Here is a 20702-nt window from a genome sequence, read left to right as displayed (position 1 = left end):
TATTATTATTATCGTTGTTACATTATAATCTTTGTCGTTGTGTCGTATTGTCATTATTATTAATATTAACAAGTATTTATTGAATCATAGTTGTACTTGCAATGAACTCGATCGAAGCAACATTTTTGTTCTTTTTTTTTTTTTTTTCCTATAGGTTTTGGAGACAAATCTTACTTAATATTAATCTAATCTAACATTTAGATTTAAATGGTATTGTTTATCGAACACGATAAAAGCCGTGTTACTACTATGATACGTTTAAAGAACTGGATTTAACGATTTTTGCATAATATTATTCGTAACAATACTTCTAGGCATTCTGATTTTTGCGTTAAACGCAAAGGATACGATCGTAACTCTAATTATATTTGACATATCGATCGTATCGATGTATGCAGAATATATTTAAGGTATGATTATACAAGTATAACGAAAAAAAAAAAAAAAAATTAGAAATATATACATACTACATACGTGGAAAGTATCGTAATCGTTTAAAAACGACGTACTTGATGACTGAAGATAATTTTTAAATAGTTTTAAATTATAATCGTTCTCGATTAATAAAATTTGTATATATATATATATATTAAACATTACATATACAAGGTGGTATCAATAAATTTGTTCACCTTGAATAACTCAGTTATTGGTAATGATAATATGACAAAAAAAAAGTTTGCTACAGAACTTGCATGGCATAGAAAAAGAACGGGGTCGAAGGGGTGGGCCATATTATGATGCTAATTTTTTTTTATGGGTGGAGTCGTAAATAAGGATTCGATGTGATTTTTTTTATTTCAAAAACAAACTTTTCTCCTATGATGTATGAAAGTAAAATTGTTTTTTTAAAATATCTGTTAAAGCTCGTGTCGTAAGTTTGCCAGATTATGAGCTTACAAAAACAACGTTGTTATAATTCACTTGTTAATACTAGCAATGGATTCTTGCTCTTCTACATCCATAAATTTCCGTTGATTCTTGTAGATGTAGAGAAACAAGTAATAATTATGAGTAATCATATTTATATCATGCCTTTTCGCGATGATCGTTATTGAATACTTCTCTGCCAGCGTTTATATCATATTTTGATTGATACCCGACCCTCTAACCCCCCCCCCCACCTCCCATTTCGTTGAGACCTAATAATAATTCTTATAAAATTCTAAAAACTGTTTTATTGATTTTTTTTCATTGTTATGTCCCACAAATGCAAGTCAAAAATTTCGATTTTATGCCGTAGATTTAAAATCAATGCAACACACCCCATAAACATCAGATCAACAGTCACGTTTCAAAAAGTGAATACAAAATCATGTCATTTCAATTTAAAAGAACCAAGGTGATCTTCACATATCTCCAAAGCAACTTCACCTAGGCTATAAAAAAAGAAATAAATAAATAAACAAACGTCATACTTACGGCCCTCTTGTTGTCCCATGCAATTTCTGTTAGAGAAAACTTTTCTTCTACGATCATAATTCTTGAGTTATTCTAACAATGAGACATTGCAGTTAACTCTTAACCGATTTTGATATCTTCTTTGTGATAAATTTTGTCCTTAATGCATAAAAAGATACAGTTAATACGTATATCGTGCTGTATAACTGTGTGTGTAACTTTATTAAAGTCATTAAGAAGAATATTCGCAATTTTATCTCTTTTCTTGGTTAATGTTCTGCGTATATCAATACGATACTAAAAAACCTGAGTTAATAAAAAAGTTAAGATGGAAATTTGAAATTATTTTCTTACCTCTTAAACTTTACCTCTTGTTTTCTTGAAAACGATTTGGTAGTTGCCCTTACTCTTAAATTAATTTATAATCCTAAAGGGAACCCTTACAACTGTGTTATAAAGTTTTAAAAATGTCTGAGGCAAGAACGTTGTGCGCAACCCTTGTTAATTCTTTTAATTCCTTCATTCACTTATTCCCCCCTTGCCTGTCCATTTGTACATAATAAATAATAATTATTGCATGAATATATGTAAAGTGGATTAAACAAAAGAATTAACAGTAAAAGTTTTGATCCTAAGTTCTCATTGATATAATTCTTACGCTGATTCACTCTAAATTTCAAATATAAATAATATCTCTTACCATGACTCGTTTAATCAAAAACTTTGGCAGAACTTATTTATATTTTTTATAAATTTACCACATAGAGAAGAAGATGAAAATCGATAAAGAATGAACTGTAAATGTCTCCTTGCAAACGGTAATAGTTATTGATTCACCCTGTATAATATATGTATATTACTTAAAAAAGAGCAGTAGCGCGCACGCCTGTCCCAATTTCCAGAATTACACACACACACCCTGTATATAAAAATATAAATATACATATTTAAATAGAATAGAGATAGAATTTAAGATTTTCTTACTTTCGATAAATTAAATTATTTTCTTTTTATCTATAATTATAATTAAATCGATTAATTATTTACATAATAGTGGGCATCCAGTTATAAAATGATATACCAGAAAAAACGCTTAAAAGTGCAGTCTGATTATGCAATCCAATTTCGATTGTCCAAAGTATTTTTCCAATGAAGTTCATTCTCCTTTTATTTTATTTTATTTCCTTTTTGTTTTATTTTATTTTATTTTATTTTTTGTTTTGTTTTTATTTTCATTTTTTCTTTCCTCTATCCAATTGCATGGTAACAAAAATAATGGTACCAAATAAAACATGCTCTATAAAGTGCACGATTAGGCATATTTAATAATAATCGCTGACTATTCGATTCGTCGTATTTCTACGTTTTATTCGTCGTATTTCACGATACCAATTCTATTTCTGCGGATTAAGCGTAAACTTAACAACTGTTTATGAAAGTTTCCTCATTTATTTGTACGGATTTTTCTAATTAGTATGTTCATTTTAAAAAGTCAACAGAAAGAAAAAAAGGATATAATATGTCACGTTTGCAACGAGACACATTTTATGGTTGACTTTGCAACAAAAGAATAAAGAAAATTTAAAAATAAATCATTTTTAGCAAGTTAAAAAAATAAAAATAAATATATGCTCCAAATGCTTCCAACAAAAATCTTCATCTTTTTTTTCTCATATATATATAAATATACGTACACGAACAAAAATGATTTATTTAATTATGAAAAATCTGTATTTGTCTCTTGATTTTTCTTTTTTCTTTTTTTTTTTCTATCGTCACTACTCTGTTCGATAATACTCGCTCAGGAAGCTCGTTATTATTTTAATTATTTTAATCAGGTTTTTTTTTATATCGCGAATATAGTATCAGCCTCTTTTATCCTTGGAAGAAAAAAGTAAAAGCGTTTCCCACGCTATATCTCTATGTATGTATATATAATAATAATAATAATAATAAATAAAAAAAATGTATAAACGTATATATGTATACGTGCAAGCATCGTTGCTCTCCTAGTGGAGAAACGTGTCAGCAAAATATGTATTCGAAAAATTACAAAATTCGATAAAAACAGATATAACGATAGAGAAGAAAAAAGAAAAAAAAGAAATAGGAAAAATCGTTTACGATAAAAAATTGTAATTCGTGGAACGTTAGACAATTTTTTTATAAAAACTGAAGACCTACAGCAAAGAAAATGTATGTGTGTGTCCGTATACTCGTACGTGCGTGCGTGTATATTCCTAATCAAAAAATCCTGCCATACCGTGTCTTCCAAGACAGAAAACTATGAAAACACTATTGTAAACTAGATAAAAATTATTTATATATATATACATACCTCCGAGACCCATAAGTTATTGTATACCATATATGAATAAGCAACGAGAGAGAGAGAGAGAGAGAAAAATAGAGTGAGTGTAACTGCGTGCATAAGTGTTTAAGAATGTGCAAGAGTGAAACTGAAGAAAGAAAAAGAGAGAGAAACAAATATATTTAATATAATATAATATAATATAATTAATTTCGTATACTTTTATCCGATTGCGGATAAAAGAAATAAGCGTGTGTGCAACTTATCAAACATTCTTTTCAAAATTACATGCATATGTATTTACGTACATTTTTAATTGTTCAAATTATTCATTGAATTTTCGATCGATTAGAAAAGCGTTCGAATGAATGTTACGTTTCACAATGCAGATTTCTTTTCTTTTCTTTTCTTTCCTTTTTTTTTTGTTTTAATTTCACTTACGTAACAAAATCGTGCGTATATTCGTAATTTATAAAACACAAACAAAAAAAAGGAAGAAAGAAATCATTCAAATTAATACGATTTTCTTCGTAGAAAAAAGGACTTGAAAAGTAATTATTGTTCTTGATCGATCTCTCGATATATATATATAAAAGAAAAGAAATAAATAAACAAATATATATATATACATACACCAATACACATACACGCGAAATAAATAAATACGACCACACGAATGTACATACCTAACATTGCACTAATATATAGTATTGCCGCTGAGTATTACAACTAGTCACATAAGCCAAAAGTTTGTTACTCTCATAAAAGTTTTCTTTTTTTCCAGTTTTATAAATAAAGAAGGTTTACAAACCCAACAAAATATCTTATTTCCTAGGATCCACAATTATTATTATTATTATTATTATTATTATTATTATTATTATTATTATTATTATTATTTTTGTAATTGGGGTGTATCATCTCTCGTCCATTGAAAGTTTCAATGCGAATGCAAATTGCTAATGCATCGCGCGTCGTTCGCGTTTATACAAAAATGTTCAAAAGAAACATATAAAAATAGTCTGACTATTCATTTCCGCATTTATGTATATATATAATACGTGCGCAAATACGTTCAAAGTCGAGATTATCGTTCAACCAACCATGGCACGTTTATGAAGCAGGCAAGTGCCATAAGTCATGCGATAATCGAACGAGAATCGTGCATGTGGTGGCATTGTGCTTTTACAAAATTCTTTCAAAGTGGATTTCGTTTTGTTCTATTTTTTTTTTTTTCATCTTTTTTCGAAAACATTTATTTTATTACGATAATTATTTCTCGTTCGATATAAAAAAAAAAAAGAAATATTATGTTTAACCAGTCCTTCATCTGTGAATAATATTTCTTAACGAAACGTTCTTGTGGAAATATATACCTCGCATCCTTCATTTTCCTTTTTCCTTTCTCTTTCAATGCAACCGCGTAATGCCGACGACATCAGAGTTGCAAAGCGCACACGTTGATCCTTAAAAGAGAATAACGATGAGAACTCTGTAAGAATTCTTATTGGTAATTAGTAAGTAATTAAAAATAATTTATTAAATTTTAATTAAGGATCGAAATTTGTGAGAAAAAAAAAAGAAGACATTTAGACTCTAATTTCGGTCATAGACATTTTTTCTTTATCGTAAATTTTACATTCGTATTGCGTATATCGAAACATAAATAATTGCAAATAAGATTGAAATGTGAAATTATCGTTGAAAAAAAAGAAACAAAAATCTAGCTTAACGAAGAGGTAATTATTTTTAGATACTCTGTTACGTAAGATTCATTAATCGGAGGAGAATCAGTAGATATCAAATTATAAATACAGATTCTTGCAACGCGACACGATATCTCTCTTTGTTCTTACGGATGATAAATAAATAATATTAAAATCATTTGATATCTTTTTTTTTCAAAGACGATTGCAAAGAATGTAATTAAGTTTTGTCATCACGTAAATCGTGGTATGTAACTGGTCTACCATTTTCAAATAGAAACTCAAGACGTTATATTCTGGTTGTCGTAACCGCGCTAATAAGTAGATCTCACGCCGTTAGTCTTCTTGAGGAATCACGCGAACAAAGTTATCCTTGTCGACTGACTGACAACTAACTTAATTTGATGGATAATAAAAAAACATCGACAAAAATAAAGAAAGAAAAAAAGAGATAATCAAGGGGAGGATCCCTACTGATATTTTTCACGAACGAATTTGGAACTCGAGAAGAACAGAGTTTAGTCTCTTTGCTCCTCTTGTTGGAATATAAGTGTCGTTTAAATCTTACGATACAAGTTTCTCTAACGAAATCGAGTATTCAAGAAAGAGACTTTGCTTTGGAACACTTTCCTTGCGGTTGAACGTTACGCGATTGATACTTAAAACATTAATAACGAATCGAATAGAACAAGTTTCAATAGATAGGAGATCAAGGAAACATATAAAGGGGAAAAAATGATTGTATCTATTCTTTTATACTTTTTCATGATTTTTGGTGTAACGACAAGTAAAACGTGTAACTCGAACAACGGAGATGGTAATTAATTTTTAAATCATTATTAAATTAAAAAAAAAATATTCGATTAAACTTCGGTTCAATCAGATTTTCAGCATTCTCACGTGAGCTTAATTATCTCACCGATGATGTCAAAATCAATGATCCGTGAACTGGAAATTTATTGGAATCATCCGAAGTATCGATCGGATAGCGACAGGATCGCACTTTACTCGAATGATCCGACGAATGGATTAGAACCGATTTTTATTTTGGAACCTAAATCGTCGAGTGGTATAAAGAATACAGGAATTCAGGCTGAGTATCTACCTACTAAAAATTTGACCTATCAAAGACAATGTCTCAGTACGTCTTAACAAAAAGATGTCTTTTTTTCAATCAATTTGACGAGTTTAAAGAGTTAACTGTGTTTTATATTTAGAGTATTACGTTGCTTGGCTGAGGAACGGTGTCCTGAGGAAAGTGAATTGTCTTAAAACGTATCCTAATTGGATGGCTGAAAGAAAAGATATTTTAGGTCCTCTTAGAATGAATAAAATCTTTTTACCAGGTACTCACGATTCGGCATCTTACGCGATCCACAAACTAGCTGCTGAAGAGGACATTATTGATAAATATGTTATAACGCAGGTGAAGAAAAATTCACATATTCAATTATTATTAATCTTTAATTAGGTACTATCGATTTTTGGGCAACGTTCGAGATTTTTCATAGCTTTCAGGACATAGACGTACTCGCGCAATTGATATACGGGGTACGATACTTGGACATCAGAGTAGGATATTATCCACGCACGAATGAAATCTGGTGGGGTAATCATGGAATCATACGGCTAATACCATTAATAGTTATCATCGAACAAGTAAAATTATTTCTCAATAATACAGAGGAAATCGTGATATTCGACGTTCAAGAATTTCCCGTTGGTAATTATCATTGATATTTAAAGTATTTAATGTAAAGCGTAAAATGAAACAATTTGACTGAACACTTCGTCTGATTTTGAATAGGATTTCAACAAAATATATCCGTACATCAACAGTTCGTTAAATATTTGGAGGAACAATTTGCAGATTACTATTTACCTTATAGAACTGGTTGGCTTACAACATTAAATACAATTTGGTCCTCGAAAAGGAGACTGATTATTGGCTATGATGAAAAACAAGTACTCAGTTTGTACGAGAGTCTCTGGCCTTGCGTTACGCATCAATGGGGTAACGTTCAAACTATCGATGATTTATATCGATATCTTAATCGTATTGAAACATCGAATGCTCGGTAAAAATCCTTTATCTTGATAATCTTTCTCCCTTGATTGGACTATTCTAAAGTATAATTTGATATCTTCCTTTCAGGGACTACAAAATAACGCCAAGATCCGCGATGGCGGAATTAACTCCTAATGTATGGGACGTGATTTGGAATAGATTGGGAGGTCTTCGCCAAATGGCTGATAGAGTCAATGCCAATGTCACCAATTGGTATGCCACCAAATGGCAGCACACAGCTAACATCGTCGCTGTTGACTTCGTAAGAAGTTCTGGTATCGTAGAGACTTCTATCGAATGGAACGATAGACGAAACTCGAACTGTTAATGAACAATAAATTCTACACAATTTTTACATTTGATATTTTCTCACAAACTGTGAACTAATTAGTTGTATAGATAATCCCTGTTCTTTTTGTTGTTGCATTGTCATCTTCTATTATCAACGATTTTAGTTTTATTAGCTCATTCCTGTTTTCCCTCGTTTAATCTCGCATTAAAAAAAAAAAAAAAAAAAAGATGAATCGTATAATACGTGTATAACTTTTTACGTGACAAAGAAATTTCCGGCGGAAGAAGAAATAACAATACCGTCAAGGAGACCAATAGAAATACTAAGTCGTGCTCGTACATTGGGAGATATCAGTTCATCGTTTGTCACGGGTAATAACGGTTGTCTGTAGGATTAAAAAATAAACTTATTTACCAGAGATCAATTCCTTAGTTGAAATAATAAATAAAAAGTTAAAATGTTAGCTAATGGTATATCTATGCATGTAATGACATGTATATCGATTGTAACTGTGTTTCTCTTGATTCAAATAACTATAAGTACTGGCAATACCTTTTTTTGTCAAAATAATCAACAGTGTACGTTTCTTGAATACTGTCCAGATATAGCGATTCGTATGAAAAGGAATGAATTTCCAATACACAGGTATATTTGATGCATCTCTATTAGCAAACAAAAAAAAAGAAAAAGTATACAAATCTTATAAACCTGATTACAGATTTCGTCAATCGATATGCGATTATTCAGGATTAAGACCAAAAGTGTGTTGCGATGTAATAAGTTATCCTGTTAATCCAATATTATATGAAGAAAACATAAGGTCGCTATTAGAATCAAGATCGTATTATAAATGTGGTAAAAGCCTTATTAAAAATAACATTAATAATTTTGGATCTTACCCTTTCCTAGCTAGAATTGGTTTCATAAGTAAGTACACTGTTAATCATTTGAAATACCATGAATTGAAAATTTCAACTTCAATTCTATTTCTTTTGATTGTAGATTTGCAAACAGGACACATCAAATATCCTTGTAGTGGTACAATTATAAGTGAAAGAGCAGTAGTAACAACAGCTTCTTGTGCTCTTGCTAATTCTCAAATTTACAAATTGTATACAATTGAATATATCCTTAGATATTTAATATCACTTCAAGAAGAGTTAATTGCATGAATTAAACGTTTAATCGTTATTTTTAAATAGGTATGTTGTAACTATTGGAGAATTTAACACCGAAACAGATCCTGATTGTAATTCCTTATTTTGTGGTCATAAAGTTAAACATTATAATATATCCTACATAATAAAACATCCGAATTATTGTGCTGACAATTTTGAAAATAATATAGCATTAATTCGTTTAGAAAGACCTATTCGTTTTGAAGGTAAATAGACATTTAAATTAATAAAAATTTATTTCTTATAATTAAATATAAATTTTTTGTACACAGTAACAGCACAACCTGTTTGTCTATTACCCAAAGAAATTTATATTAGAACAGGTTCAAATACTGTATTGATTGGCTGGGGTAGATTATCGAATCAAAAAGGTATTTAAAGGAAGCAAAAGAAAGTAATCATTGTTTAAATATTTAACATTGTTTTCAGATATGTTAACTATGCAACAAGAATTAAACATGGTATTGTTACCTAAACAAAACTGCTTGGACTTTTTAAATGAAGGATACTCGGTAGAATTGTGTGCTAGTGGAGAAACAGAACCTTGTTCAGCTTACAATGGAAGTCCCCTATTGTACAAATATAGTGATACTTATTTTTTGGTACATCAATTATTTTTTACTCATAAACATATACGTTTAATATATAAAGGCAAGGTTTTTAGCTTATCTGCTTTATATCTCCAGGTAGGAATTCTATCCTATGGCACCAACTGTGATGACAAATCAAATTTACCGGTGGTTTTTGTGGATGTAAAAAAATATACGAGATGGCTTTTAGAAAATCTTTAAATAATTTATATATATAAATAATAACAATTATATTTACCTTAAAACCTAATTATTACAGATACATATATTACATTAATTTGTTTCCCTCCAAATCTCAATGATTACTTCTACTATAGCTTATGTTTAAATATATTTAAATATTTGCCACGTGTCATTTCTTTAGCCTCTTCCATGCCAAGTTGATAAGCTAAATCGTGTAATTTTTTGACTTCTGATATAAGTCCTGTCATAGATAAATTTCCCAATTCTTTAAAAAAAAGAATCATCTTAATACGTGCTGGTATGTATAATTGAACTTTTATATCGGTTCAGTATCTACTTACGGTGTAACTGACTCATATCATCCGCAGTTAATCCAGATGCCCAAGTAGCTGGCTCTAACTGAGGAGAATTTTGAGCTACAAACTCGTTTACACCTGGAACTTCATCGGTCGCTAATATATATGGTATTTTATGCTTTTATAATGAATAAACAATACCTGATAGGTAAAATGAATAATTATGTAAAATTAACTTACTTTGCTCTGGCCATAAGTCTGGCGATGCTCTGTCTAGTTTTTCCAAACTCATAAGACTTTCTTCGACGCAAGTCAAGTCTGTTAGTAGAAAGGTCAGAAATAAATATTAGAGGGTTAATACATTTACTTTGGGATTTTAATATATATAACGTTAATTACGGATAATAAATAATTATTTACGAATAATTAATAATCTTATACATATATATATATAGCTTAATATTAATAATAAAATATTAACTGAAAACTAAAAATATTGATTTAAAAAAGTATACCAGTTTGATCCACAGGTTCATCCGTTGCCATGTTGTTAAAGATTAATAACAAATAACATTGGAAATAAAAAAAAATTGAAATGGAAAATGGAAATTGTCGTCGATAAAAATACACGTTTTTAATTGACCTTTTATTTCTATTAAAAGCATCGATAAAATATTAAGAGTTGTCTTCGCTACTAACACTTTTTTGTAATTTTCTCGTCAAATCAATTTGTTGTTGAAGAATATAGATGTTCTCTATTTTTCGGCGCTGCTGTCGTTCGATATCTCGCAATACACCTTCGTGAAGTCGTTTTCTAAGAAAGTAAAATAAATTCATGTAACCTCCAATAGACAAAACACATTAATAGTTAATATTACCTGTCATCTTGCTGTTTGTAATGTACGTATCCTATTATACCACCAGATAATAGACAACACGTTCCAAAAGTGAGTTTAGCAAGCGTTGACATTCTTTTCTTTTATATTATCTATTTTAAATATAATAATTCTTATAATAGTTATCGAGAGAAGTTAACACATGTCGAATATTAACTATCGAAAATAAGAACAATCGAACATTCGATACTTACCAATCTAATCGATTAACACGTTATTTACGTTTTGCTGTGGTATAAAGTTTGTGTAAAGTCGATATTTAAGTACGTAATACGGGAAAGAAAATAATTCAAGCATTAATTCTTCAATCAACACGATAACGGTATTATTTCTTATTTCTTATTTCTTATTTCTTATTTGTTACACGAACATGGTGATTAGTTTTACTTTTACATATTTATACTATCTTTAGCTTTTGATGTTCTAACCAAAATATTAAAGATGGTGTATATCTTCAAATATGTGCAATGTAAATATTTATATATATAAAATTTATAACAGTTTGATTTAGTATGATTTTTTGTTACTTATATATATTCATATATCACATATAATCGTATTATTATAAGAAAGAAAGCAGATGACAAAAAATGATTTATATATATTTATGATATTTTTCTACCTCATAGGACTCAAATTCTGCCTTATAGGACTACCTATAAACCATAGTTAGAAATAAACTATGGTTCTTGCTGAATTGTGATAAAATACGTTATGGATTAACAAAGAAGCTTTTACATCAGCAGATCAACTTTTATCAGAATAATTACAGAAATATTTTTTGAAGGATATCAAAAGATTTGTAGAAACCGATGAACATTATAAATTTATATTTTAAAAAGAAGAAAAGTGTTTGTGTGAAAAATTAAGCCATTGTTGGTGCTTTCTAACCTAAAAAAAATACCGTCAGAGCGATTTGAGTGTTTTTGTTTTGGTATAATCACATTGCATTCTATTTTCTGAGGAATAAAATAAAATCAGAAGAATTACTTTGTTTGATATCATTTCTTTTGGTAATAAGAAAAGTATAAAAAATATTTATTAAAAGCTCAAGCAAAAGAGAAGGAGATACTGAATTTAAATTAAATACGGAAAATAAAGAACATTTAATGAAACAATTTAATATTTTTAGTGATACATATCTGTACGAGATATATATTTCATTATATATGAATTGTACTATTATAAAACTATTAGAAAATGGAAAATTATTGTGAAGTTTGTTCCTTACAATTAAGGGATAATCATGAATTCCAAATTCATTTAAGCGGCCAAAAACATTTAAAAAAGTATCAATTTAAAGAATTTCAGAGAAGAATTACCGAAAATTCTATATTTGTTTCTTCTATACCAAAAATGATTCCCAAAAATACAATAGTAAAGTATTTTCAACAATATGGACAAATTGCAAAACACAAAATTGGACAAAATTATGTTATTATTGAATTTGAAAATAGGTATAAGAAAAATTTGATTAATTAATTTACATTAATTATTTAGTTTAATACTTGTAGTATACTATCTTCTTTTCTTCCCTTTATTAGAGAACCTGCAGAATATTTATTAAAAAATCCAGTCTGGTTGCATAATACAAAATTAAATATTCAGAAAAGAATATTTTATAATAATGGTATGTTTTGTATATTATATATACTTCTTTACATTCGTTTATTAAATGGTATTAAATAATAATATGAAATATTTATTTTAAGAGTCAAAAAGAGTTCCCGAGAATCATTTAGCGGAGACAACGAAAGCTATAGATTTGGATTGTATAAAGAGTATATTCAATAACGAAACTACATTTGAAAGTCAACTTGAAACATTTTTGAATACAGTACTGCTTAGTGATGCAGAAGTTGAGGCACGATATGAATCCATCTGTAAATTTTTAGATAAAACATTTGCATTTGTATTTCCAAATTGTCGATCATATAGATTTGGATCCACACAGATGGGACTGGGATTCAAGGAATGCGATTTGGATATTTATATGAATATTGGTAAACTTACAAGTCATATTAATAAGCTTAAATTACGGTGAGATATAAATAATATACATTTTACAATTAATTACATTTCTTCTAGGTGTGCCAATATGTGAATCAAATGGTGCTTTTACAATGAAAAAAGTGTTTAAAGAAGTTAAACATGTAATGTACAAGATGAATAACATATTTATGAATATAGTACCAATACTAAAGGCAAAAACTCCTATTATAAAATGTTATTATGTTCCGAATAAGGTTTCTTGCGATATTTCATTTAAAAATGCTTTTGGTATATATAAAAGTAATCTTATAAAACACTGTCTTTCACTTGACACAAGAATAAAACCATTAATGGTTCTCATTAAATTTTGGGGAAGACAAAGTGAAATGTCAGGTAGCGGGAAAATATCAAATTATGGATTATTATTATTAATAATATTTTATTTACAACAACCAGAAATAGGGATACTTCCACCTTTAATGGAATTCCAAAAAACGTGTGAACCTATAATTATTGATGGTTGGCAAGTAAATTTTGATGAAAATACAGTATTACCACCGATTACCAATTATAGCACTATTCCACAACTTCTGACAGGTTTTTTCGAATTCTATGCTAATTTTCCTTTCAAAAGAAATATCATTTGTCCTTGGGATGGCATAGCACATACAAAAGAATTATTTACTAAAACTTCCAATTTGCCAGATTATATGACACGATATAAGGTAATTGCAATGCAAGAAGAATTTAAGCTTAGCGTTGGTAATTTTGCTTGTATTCAAGATCCAATTGAATTAAATCATAATAATATAGCTTCTGCATATTCAAAACAAATAATATTGTTTCAAAAAAATTGCAAAATAAGCGCAGAAATCTGTACATCATCTCAAGAGGACAATTACAAAAATCTTTTAGAAAATTTACTTACATACGACTACAAAGAAGATGTCGATAACTTTATGGTAGTGATATTGATATTGTCTGAATCATCTTTAGATGTGGGTTTACCAGATAATTTTCAAGTTCGTGAGGACATAGTTCATAAAGAAATATATAAAAAGGATAATTGGTACTTTATAGTATTCAATATTGTGAAAGATATTTTTGAGAAAGTGTGCAAACTACAAGTAACAGTTCTTTCTGCTGACAATGAAACTAAACAACAAAAAATTGAAGTCTTATCCGATGTACATACAAGAAAACCTCAAAAGCTTTTGTTGCACTGTACGGGAAATGACTCAGCATTACTTAATAGAAGATCTTGTACAGGTAGTTCTGATCTTTGTAGGAGCCCTTTAAATAAAGAAATTAGCATATCGGATGTTGCTGTAGAAAAGAACTCTAAAAGACAAGAGTACAAACCATTAAAATTAGACTTTATTTGTATATTCGAAAAGATAGATAATCCAGTGCAAGTCCAATTAGTATTAAAAAGCGATAAAATGAAAAATAAATTTTTTAAAAATTGTGGAAATTTCATTGGCTCCAAATTGCGAAAAATTACTATGAAAACTTTAGCGCATATGAAGAGATATAAACTTACGTTAAATGATATATAAGACATTAGTAACTAATGTACCTATTATGATCGATTGTATTATTAAGTAAATATTTAAAATTTGATAAATGCAAAAGAAGGACCAAAATATCTGACAGCATTTATCATATTTTGTTGCAGTTCTAAATATAATATTAATCCATTGAACAAATAATTAAATGAAATGGAGCTCAAAATATTGTGAGCTATTAACAAGCATAAAAATCTTATTTTCTTAATCTCTAGTTTTAATAAATTATTTTTCTACACATAAAAATAATAATTCTTTCTTTCGAAAGAATTTAAATATTGGGATAAATTTTGTTTTCTCAATGAAAAAATATGTATTACTAAGGAACAGATCATAAAAAAAGATGTTATGAGTGTAAATAAGCGATAGTAGAAAAGAACTGTATCAGTGTTTGCGTATGACGATCGTACTTGAAGCTATGAAATACAGAATTTTTATTGTATCATTTGCAATTTAAAATTTTCATATTGTATAAATCTAAGTTAATCTATTTATAATGAATAAAAGCTTTTATCCTCTCTTATAACGCATAAGTAATTTAATGGTAAAAAGTTAATAATTATTATTTATAATAATAATAATTAAGTGTACATGTCAGCGTTAAATCGTATAATTTAATTAAATCATGGAAACCTTACATATTAACTACTGGCCTCTTATAAATTCATATATTACTTTTTGTTAATTGAAATATATAATTCTGTCTTCTTTCATATTTAAACAGGTCAGTATAAATATTTCAGGATTTAGTTAGTTATTTCAAAATATCAACAACAACATATACATAAAGTTATGAAGGGAAGTAAGGAATTTGGCGCCAATTATTTAAACACTAGTTCATTTAAGTCGATTAGTTAGATTCTTTCTATTGGTAATCAAGATGGTGGACTAGTAATGCGTCAAGCATTCGTGGTTTGTAATTCTCCGGATTTCAACTACTTGATATTAGTGTTTTAAAATTTAGGGAAGAGAATAGATTTTCAATTGTTATTCAAATATATCATTACTTTTCATTTGAATTTAATGTCATCGTTGGGATAAAGATAGGTATATATAAAAACAATATCGATTAATCCAGCAAAGAAACAAAATAAAGACAGATATATCTTCGGCTATGAGTTAATTACGATTGTTCTGATTTTTAGCAGTGAAAAGCATGTTATATTTATGTTGAGTCGCATTAAATTCTTATTTAGCTTATCAAAAAAATAAATATGTCTGACGATGTAAAATGCATGAATAGTTGAACAGATTCAGAGATCCGAAATTTAGCTCAGCAACGAGTAACGAGTTATCAATGGGTTCTACGCTTAGTTAATAATGTGAAAAATATATATAAATAAATAATACAAATTAAATTCTAATTTCAAAATATTCCTCTTCGAGAAACGTGAAATATTTAACGTTTGGTATATTTTGCAATTACGTGTCCTAATTTTCCTTTTAAAAACGTATTTTTACAGTGCTTAATGAATATTGTAGATGTAAATATTTTTATGCAGTTATTCTTGGACTTTATATCTATTGTAAATAAGTACACACCACGTTTTATAACAGTTACGTTCTGCCTGCCTTTGTCTTAAGTATAAAATTAAATTAAAATAAATCTAAGAAACTTACAAAAATATACGAACTTTCTGTATACTCCTATATATAACAAAATGAAACCTCTCGGAATAATTACAGTTTTTAAGCAAAATGAGTGATCTTACCAAAATGGAAGAATCGCACACACCGACCATTGAACAAGAGACCAATAATAAAGCCAGCGAATTGAAAAAAGAACAATCTTCTATTGTGCAAAAAGAGTCTATCGTCAAAAAAACGACTGAAGATGTACAGCGTGCCATTGAAGGTCTCAAGGAAATACCGGATGAAGAACTTCAAGAGTTTCTCGGTGATGATTTTATGGAAGGTCTCAATGTTGTCGATGCGTGGGAAGGAGAGGAAGATAAGAATCGTGAGGAACAAAAATCTCAAGCTAAAGAGAACGAAGAAAAACAAATAACTAGGTAGAAAATTCATATTTTATTAAGAAACATGTTTATTTAATTATAATGTTTAATCTTAATTTTTTACTGTATTGCTTTTGTGGTATTTAAAAAAATATTTTTTCAAATTATATGGTAGATAATCGTTTGTATCATCCCCTACAATCTTTACTTAATACATGTTTTATTATTTTTTTGCACCTGTATTAAGAAAGAAGTTATATCACAATTATATTGTAACAACCAGTGATATTTGACAAAAAGTGATAGAAAGAATAATTATAGGGAGCACAATCGGAAGGAACATAAACAATCTTACAGTCGTGAGAAACCGAAACGAGAGGAAAAGAAACGTGAGGAAACTCGGCGAGATCCATCTAAAAGTACAAAGGATATAGAAAGAGACAAAATGCGTACGAAAAGGGACAACGAGAGTAAACTATTGGCAGAGAAAGAAAAAGCTATAAAACATTTACTTGATTCAGACAATGTAGTACCACCTGGTACGGAAAGCGAAGCGATTCAAAGTATTACTGATAAACAAAATGAGGAACGAGTACAAATGCGAACTCGAAAAAGTAGAGAACGTCGTAGAAGTCAAGAAAGAATAAAATTAAGTCCAGTACGCAGAAAAAGTTATGATAGATTCAGAGCAAGTCCGCACAGAAGAATATTGAGTCCTATTCGTCGTAGAAGTCCTTTCAGAATGAGCCCAGAAAGAAGGAGAAGTTCTCCTCGAGTAAATTGTGATCGTAGAAGTCCTCTTTTATTATCACCAGAAAGAAGAAGAAGTCCGTACAGACGATTAAGTTGGGAACGAAGATTAAGTGCAGATAGAAGATGGAGTGCCGAACGACATAAAAGAAGAATGGAAATGCAAGAACGGTAAGAGAATATATATTTTCTATTATACATACTATTTAACTAGTCGCGATCTTAAGCGATACGCGACTAAGCACACGTGTATTGATTAGTTCCTCGAAGTGCTGATTCTTCGAGACTAAAGGACAAAAATTTATATTTTAACTTTAAATTCACAAGACGAAGAAGTCGATCTCGTGATCGGCAACGAAGTCGCAGCATGGAACGTTTTCGAAGAAGGTCCCGTTCGCCGATTAATAGGAGATACAGTCCAAGACGTCGAAGTCGTACTCGTAGCAGATCTTTGGAACGACGCACCAGGAAAAGATCACCCTTCATCAATGAACTTGCCAGGCAGTTGCGAAATGAAGCTATAATGTCTAATTCTACGTATATCCCAGCATCCTCGATGGAAGGAATATCACCGATTATGAATGCATCTATATATTCACAAGAGGCAGAAGTTCGAGGACCATTGTCTCAGCCTTATATGCATCAGGGTGGACCACCGACACCAGCACAACAACCACAACCACCACCACCATCTTCTGTGTTATCAATGTCATCAGGAATGCAGTCATTTATGAATTTTGATATTCCTTCATCATCACAACCACCTATGGGCTTCGATGGTGCTCCTTTACATTCAATACCACCTGCTCACTACTCCTCTGGCCCTGTAATGTACAATCATAATACTGTACAAACGAATACTATGTCAACACAATCAGGAACTCGAACAACCCTACGTCCTACACCTCATCAAACTACGCCACAACCAGTGCCTGCACCAGGATCAATGGATCAATCAGTCATGGGAGGATATGTGCCACAACATGGAGTTGTTTCCCATCTAGAGTCATCCAACAATAAGCCTATTAATGCATCTGTAGTCCTTTCACCATCATCAAATTACAAAGACCATAGGTCATTGCTATCCTCGCATAATGGATTCCAGGCTCGTGAAGAACGCTTGAAGACTCCAGAACCACCAGTCATCTCCGATACCAAAGTAAACACCTTATGTATCATAGCAATAATATTTTATTTATTTGTTCAATTGTCGACAAGCGTGAAATCGTTATTTCTTTGCATTAATTATATAACAGTGCCTTTTCCAATGTATTCATTTATACAACACACTTATGTATATTACTTGGACTAAATCTGTATCTGTTTCATATCCAGAAAATAATATTAATTTATCACTTTAAATTTAAACTTACAGCAATTTGAAAAGACCAGCTTGTCCAGTCTACTGGAAGCGTCTGTTTCTGCTAAAGGTGCGAGTATGAGCTTTTTTTATTTTGTATCCTAAAGAATTTGTAAACCAATCTCAATTTGTGCGACTTAACATATGATATTAATATCGTTGCATTTTCTTTTTTATATCCTTTAGATTCGTCTAGTCCTCCAGTCTTATATCCAGGTGAGAATTTTGATGTTAATGATATTAAAGTGCTTTTAATCGCGTTTTGTGTTTTGAAAAGTGAAAAGTACCATTGCTATTGCTTATACGTTAATGGTATATGCAAAAGATGGTATAAGAGAAAGAAAGAAAGAAAGAAAGAAAGAAAGAAAGAAAAAAAATATAAAAAGTAAAAGAAAAACGAAGTGAAGTGTAACAACTCATTTTCACGCGTGATCGTTAATTCTCTGTGAGAAACACTCACGAAGCATGAAAATGATATGAAAACTAAAATATTAAAACGACCAATATATTCTCGTATTAATTGTACGTGGAATTTGTTTTTTCCATGGTAGGATTCAAGCCAGAAATACTACGGCATTGCGAGCACGCACTACGTGAACTTCCAATCGAAGATCCACGTTTGAAAATGAAGGGTAGATTTTTCTTTGATCCAAAGAAGGCAGACTCTAAAAGCAAGTACGAGGAATATCCTTCCAATTCTATACTCTTGCAGAAAGGCAAGAACAAAATATATTGGGAGGAAGAAGAGGTACAACAATACGATACGTCGTTGATAACACAATCCATGCAGATGCATCAAAAGATTTGTCAAACAGAAGAAATTGAAACAGATTCGAAATTCGTGGAAGCGCGCGTCGATATGGTTGATTTTGAAATGCAAGTATATCCACATGACATTGAATATGGGATCAAAGAAGAAAGAAAATCTATCATGGATAGGCTCGATTGGAAGACGCGGGATAAACCCCGAGAGGCGGACGACTTGAGATGGAGTTTGACCAATTCGTCTCAAAAACGCCCGTGGAAGAGAACATTGTCTCCACCTAATAGAAGATCCCACGATCGGGATCATCATTTCGAAATCATACCTTCGCCGGAACATCCATCGAGAAACTCCCCTATGAGAAGTAGAGATAGTTATTCTAGGGGACCAATTCGAGAACAATATGATAGATATTCACCGAGTTACAAGCGTTCGATGACCATTGACGATTTTCGCGAGACCAGAAGTGATCGTAGTCGGGGTGAAAGTCCAATGAAACTCGAGGATTCCGAGGAAGATTCGGACGAAATATTTACATTCCAAAGAGAAATGATCGGTTGGTGTGGAAGAGGAGGAGGAGGAAGACCGTTTCGAGGGAAATCTAATACAACGAGAGGAAAATATTCGGGAGGTAGACGTGGACGTGGCTCTTTTCAGAAGTTCTAATTTCTTATAGATTATATATGTAGTAAACTAAATATATTGGAAATAATTATATTTGTGAAAATACAGAAAATACACAGTTCGACGTACGGTATAAGTTTACGGTATTATCAAATCAGTATGTACATTATTTACAAAAAATACCAAGTCATCGCATATATACGATTAACTATACCGTTCGGCCGACGAATCAAGTGTAAACATTTTTTTGTACGCGGAAAAAATAAAAATTGAACCCGTCAACAAAGTGCGTGCATGAGTTTTTGAAAGTGCAAGCGTAAAGGGGAAATTATTAATTTCCTCCGCACAAATATACTGTAATACGGTGCCTACGAAAAGCATCGAATCGCAATCTGTTTTTTGCCGTACTCTTGTGATTTTTTATATGGATATATATATATGTATATACATATATATATATATCCATATATATATATGTATATGTATATGTATATGTATATATATATGTATATGTATATATGTATATGTATATGTATATGTATATGTATATGTAATCATAATGATTTATACATATTAATACATAAATGTATATATCTTTTTACTAAAGACAAAAAGTCTTCAAATTGTTAATGCCAGTGAAACAAACGAACGATGTTATTTTAATCCTTTTTTGCGTATATTTATCGCAAAAAATTGGTTGTATCGACGTCTTTCATAGTTATCCGTATATCGTGCAAGGGATAAGGAAAACTTTTTAACTAATGAAAAG

General features: G+C 30.1%; 6 protein-coding genes across 15 annotated transcripts; 4 read left to right on the top strand and 2 right to left on the bottom strand.

Annotated features, from left to right (window-relative positions):
• Positions 1-5118: 5118 nt before the first annotated feature.
• Positions 5119-10678, bottom strand: LOC122524593 (protein lin-52 homolog). Of its 3 annotated transcripts, none has more exons than XM_043646916.1 (5): positions 10541-10678; positions 10266-10343; positions 10071-10169; positions 9785-9994; positions 5119-5178 (listed from the first exon to the last, which is right to left on the bottom strand). In XM_043646916.1, the coding sequence occupies exons 1-4, from the start codon at positions 10569-10571 to the stop codon at positions 9858-9860; spliced, it is 345 nt and encodes a 114-aa protein (XP_043502851.1). In that variant the 5' UTR covers positions 10572-10678; the 3' UTR covers positions 5119-5178; positions 9785-9857. The 3 variants fall into 3 exon arrangements, with proteins under 3 accessions (XP_043502851.1, XP_043502850.1, XP_043502852.1); XM_043646915.1 differs by having other exon boundaries at positions 10071-10181; positions 10541-10626; XM_043646917.1 differs by having other exon boundaries at positions 10071-10163; positions 10541-10626.
• On the top strand, positions 5142-7862 carry LOC122524591 (PI-PLC X domain-containing protein 1-like). Of its 2 annotated transcripts, XM_043646912.1 has the most exons (7): positions 5142-5229; positions 5696-6235; positions 6302-6559; positions 6636-6844; positions 6937-7141; positions 7226-7496; positions 7574-7862. In XM_043646912.1, exons 2-7 carry the CDS (start codon positions 6154-6156, stop codon positions 7812-7814), a joined length of 1266 nt encoding a protein of 421 aa, XP_043502847.1. In that variant the 5' UTR covers positions 5142-5229; positions 5696-6153; the 3' UTR covers positions 7815-7862. The 2 variants fall into 2 exon arrangements, with proteins under 2 accessions (XP_043502847.1, XP_043502845.1); XM_043646910.1 differs by lacking the exon at positions 5142-5229 and having other exon boundaries at positions 5487-6235.
• On the top strand, positions 8236-9862 carry LOC122524592 (venom protease-like). 2 transcript variants are annotated; one of them, XM_043646914.1, is made up of 7 exons: positions 8236-8423; positions 8497-8705; positions 8781-8889; positions 8981-9162; positions 9229-9327; positions 9386-9558; positions 9643-9862. In XM_043646914.1, exons 1-7 carry the CDS (start codon positions 8236-8238, stop codon positions 9745-9747), a joined length of 1065 nt encoding a protein of 354 aa, XP_043502849.1. In that variant the 3' UTR covers positions 9748-9862. The 2 variants fall into 2 exon arrangements, with proteins under 2 accessions (XP_043502849.1, XP_043502848.1); XM_043646913.1 differs by having other exon boundaries at positions 9386-9862.
• LOC122524594 (protein PET117 homolog, mitochondrial) lies at positions 10657-11095 on the bottom strand. The gene is made up of 2 exons (XM_043646918.1): positions 10904-11095; positions 10657-10839 (listed from the first exon to the last, which is right to left on the bottom strand). Exons 1-2 carry the CDS (start codon positions 10993-10995, stop codon positions 10701-10703), a joined length of 231 nt encoding a protein of 76 aa, XP_043502853.1. The 5' UTR covers positions 10996-11095; the 3' UTR covers positions 10657-10700.
• LOC122524590 (speckle targeted PIP5K1A-regulated poly(A) polymerase-like) lies at positions 10955-14745 on the top strand. Of its 3 annotated transcripts, none has more exons than XM_043646909.1 (6): positions 10955-10972; positions 11551-11934; positions 12054-12378; positions 12466-12551; positions 12634-12924; positions 13010-14745. In XM_043646909.1, the coding sequence occupies exons 3-6, from the start codon at positions 12122-12124 to the stop codon at positions 14470-14472; spliced, it is 2097 nt and encodes a 698-aa protein (XP_043502844.1). In that variant the 5' UTR covers positions 10955-10972; positions 11551-11934; positions 12054-12121; the 3' UTR covers positions 14473-14745. The 3 variants fall into 3 exon arrangements, with proteins under 3 accessions (XP_043502844.1, XP_043502842.1, XP_043502843.1); XM_043646907.1 differs by lacking the exon at positions 10955-10972 and adding an exon at positions 11133-11243; XM_043646908.1 differs by lacking the exon at positions 10955-10972 and adding an exon at positions 11358-11390.
• A 321-nt stretch (positions 14746-15066) lies between these two features.
• LOC122524588 lies at positions 15067-20219 on the top strand. Of its 4 annotated transcripts, none has more exons than XM_043646904.1 (8): positions 15067-15393; positions 15984-16037; positions 16168-16493; positions 16758-17357; positions 17514-18345; positions 18562-18616; positions 18733-18762; positions 19098-20219. In XM_043646904.1, exons 1-8 carry the CDS (start codon positions 15376-15378, stop codon positions 19973-19975), a joined length of 2793 nt encoding a protein of 930 aa, XP_043502839.1. In that variant the 5' UTR covers positions 15067-15375; the 3' UTR covers positions 19976-20219. The 4 variants fall into 4 exon arrangements, with proteins under 4 accessions (XP_043502839.1, XP_043502838.1, XP_043502840.1 ...); XM_043646903.1 differs by having other exon boundaries at positions 15945-16037; XM_043646905.1 differs by lacking the exon at positions 15984-16037 and having other exon boundaries at positions 15068-15393.
• The last annotated feature ends 483 nt before the right edge of the window (positions 20220-20702 follow it).

Source organism: Polistes fuscatus, unplaced genomic scaffold (assembly GCF_010416935.1).
Source record: "Polistes fuscatus isolate 324 unplaced genomic scaffold, CU_Pfus_HIC Scaffold8, whole genome shotgun sequence".
NCBI classification, from domain to species: domain Eukaryota; kingdom Metazoa; phylum Arthropoda; class Insecta; order Hymenoptera; family Vespidae; genus Polistes; species Polistes fuscatus.
The sequence above is the reverse complement of the archived record's forward strand: the minus strand, read 5'-3'. Positions and strand labels throughout refer to the sequence as shown.